Source organism: Petromyzon marinus, unplaced genomic scaffold (genome assembly GCF_048934315.1).
Source record: "Petromyzon marinus isolate PM22_M1 ecotype Great Lakes invasive population unplaced genomic scaffold, UKy_Petmar_22M1.pri1.0 PM_G_Scaffold_60, whole genome shotgun sequence".
In the NCBI taxonomy this organism is placed as follows: Eukaryota; Metazoa; Chordata; class Hyperoartia; order Petromyzontiformes; family Petromyzontidae; genus Petromyzon; species Petromyzon marinus.
This window is the reverse complement of record NW_027423014.1, coordinates 835001-837500: the sequence shown is the minus strand read 5'-3', so window position 1 is coordinate 837500 and position 2500 is coordinate 835001. Positions and strand designations below refer to the sequence as shown.

The window sequence follows — 2500 nt, the reverse complement described above, 5'->3', positions numbered from 1 at the left end:
GCCAGAAACGGCGCCGCCACCGCCACCATCAGCGTCACCATCAGCGTCAACATCAAGCGCACGGAGGAGGAGGTGGTGGTGGGGGTGGTGGTGGTGGGGGTGGTGGTGGTGGTGGTGGGGGTGGTGGTGGGGGTGGGGGTGGTGGTGGTGGGAGTGGGGGTGGTGGTGGGAGTGGTGGTGGTGTTGGTGGTGAGTGGGGGTGGTGGTGGGAGTGGTGGTGGTGTTGGTGGTGTTGACTATGAGAGCGGGAAGACACGGGGAGATACGGGGAGTTACGGGGAGACAGAGAGAGACAGAAACACGGAGAGACAGAGACACAGACAGAGAGACAGAGAGACAGACAGAGAGACAGAGACACAGACACAGAGAGAGAAACAGAGGCAGACAGAGAGACAGAGACAGTCTGTGTATATCTGTGTGTGTGTGTGTGTGTCTGTGTGTATCTGTGTATGTGTCTGTGTGTATCTGAGTGTGTCTGTGTCTATCTGTGTGTGTCTGTGTCTATCTGTGTGTGTCTGTGTCTGTGTGTATCTGTGTGTATCTGTCTGTGTATATCTGTGTGTGTGTCTGTGTGTGTCTGTGTGTCTGTATATATCTGTGTGTGTGTCTGTGTGTGTCTGTGTGTCTGTGTCTGTGTATATCTATGTGTGAGTCTGTGTATATCTGTGTGTGTATCTGTGTATATCTGTGTGCGTCTGTGTGTGTCTGTGTGTATCTGTGTGTGTGTGTATCTATGTGTGTCTGTGTCTGTGTATATCTGTGTGTGTGTGTCTGTGTATATCTGTGTGTGTATTTGTGTGTATATGTGTGTGTCTGTGTCTGTGTATATTTGTGTGTGTGTCTTTGTATATCTGTGTGCGTGTGTCTGTGTATATCTGTGTGTGTCTGTGTATATCTGTGTGTCTGTGTCTGTGTGTATCTGTGTGTGTGTGTCGGTATATATCTGTGTGTGTCTGTGTCTGTGTGTATCTGTGTGTGTGTGTCGGTATATATCTGTGTGTGTCTGTGTCTGTGTGTATCTGTGTGTGTGTGTCTGTGTGTATCTGTCTGTGTGTGTGTGTCTGTGTATATCTGTGTGTGTGTGTGTGTCTGTGTATATCTGTGTGTGTGTGTCTGTGTATATCTGTGTGTGTGTGTCTGTGTATATCTGTGTGTGTGTGTCTGTGTATATCTGTCTGTGTGTGTGTCTGTGTATATCTGTGTGTGTGTGTCTGTGTATATCTGTGTGTGTGTGTCTGTGTATATCTGTGTGTGTGTGTGTCTGTGTATATCTGTGTGTGTGTGTCTGTGTATATCTGTGTGTGTGTGTGTCTGTGTATATCTGTGTGTGTGTGTCTGTGTATATCTGTGTGTGTGTGTCTGTGTGTATCTGTCTGTGTGTGTGTGTCTGTGTATATCTGTGTGTGTGTCTGTGTATATCTGTCTGTGTGTGTGTCTGTGTATATCTGTGTGTGTCTGTGTATATCTGTGTGTGTGTGTGTGTCTGTGTATATCTGTGTGTGTGTGTGTCTGTGTATATCTGTGTGTGTGTGAATCTGTGTGTGTCTGTGTCTGTGTATATCTGTGTGTGTGTCTGTGTGTGTCTGTGTATATCTGTGTGTGTGTGTATCTGTGTGTATATGTGTGTGTCTGTGTCTGTGTATATTTGTGTGTGTGTCTGTGTATATCTGTGTGCGTGTGTCTGTGTATATCTGTGTGTGTCTGTGTATATCTGTGTGTCTGTGTCTGTGTGTATCTGTGTGTGTGTGTCAGTATATATCTGTGTGTCTGTGTCTGTGTGTATCTGTGTGTGTGTCTGTGTGTATCTGTCTGTGTGTGTCTGTGTATATCTGTGTGTGTCTGTGTCTGTGTATATCTGTGTGTGTGTGTCTGTGTGTATCTGTCTGTGTGTGTGTCTGTGTATATCTGTGTGTGTCTGTGTCTTGTAATTACCAACACGCTGTTCCGGCATCAGCGCATCCACACAACATCATGGATGCATGCCGGGTCCAAGCAAGAACATCTGCTGGACTACATAGTGACGGGCCAGCGGATACGAGCCCATGTCCTTGACACCAGGACTTACCGTGGAGCTGATCTGCCCTCTGACCATCGACTAGTCATCTGTAAGATGCGCCTGCCATTCTTCCACTCCGGTGGAGGGTGTACACCCAGGACCCCATTCCAACCTAAAGTGGCCTGGTCTCAGTTATCTGATGAAAGTTGCAAGCGAGAATTTCATCATCGCTTGCGGCTGGGGTTGGCATCGTCCCCGACTCCTCCTGATGTCGAGGGTAAATGGGCGAGGTTTAGGACTGTGACTCATGCAGCTGCAATGGCTGCTTTGGGTACGCGGTCCAGACCTCCCCAGAGACCCTGGCTGACAGAGGAGGTGTTCAGGATGGTTGAGAAAAAGCGACAGGCCCATTGTCATCGGCTACAGAATCCCACGTCAGAGAATGAGGAGGCTTACCGCAGCCTTCGCTCGGAGGTTCGGAAAGCCGTGAGGCGCTGCAAGGAT

General features: G+C 48.5%; 1 protein-coding gene across 1 annotated transcript in view; it reads right to left on the bottom strand.

Moving 5' to 3' along the window:
* The window catches only part of LOC142919527 (uncharacterized), a 19960-nt gene that overhangs the window by 7732 nt on the left and 9728 nt on the right, over window positions 1–2500 (bottom strand). The window contains exon 6 of the mRNA XM_076062470.1: window positions 1–236. This exon is cut by the window's left edge and continues 56 nt beyond it. Coding sequence (XP_075918585.1) covers window positions 1–236 — 236 coding nt within the window. The remainder of the gene's footprint in view (window positions 237–2500) is intronic.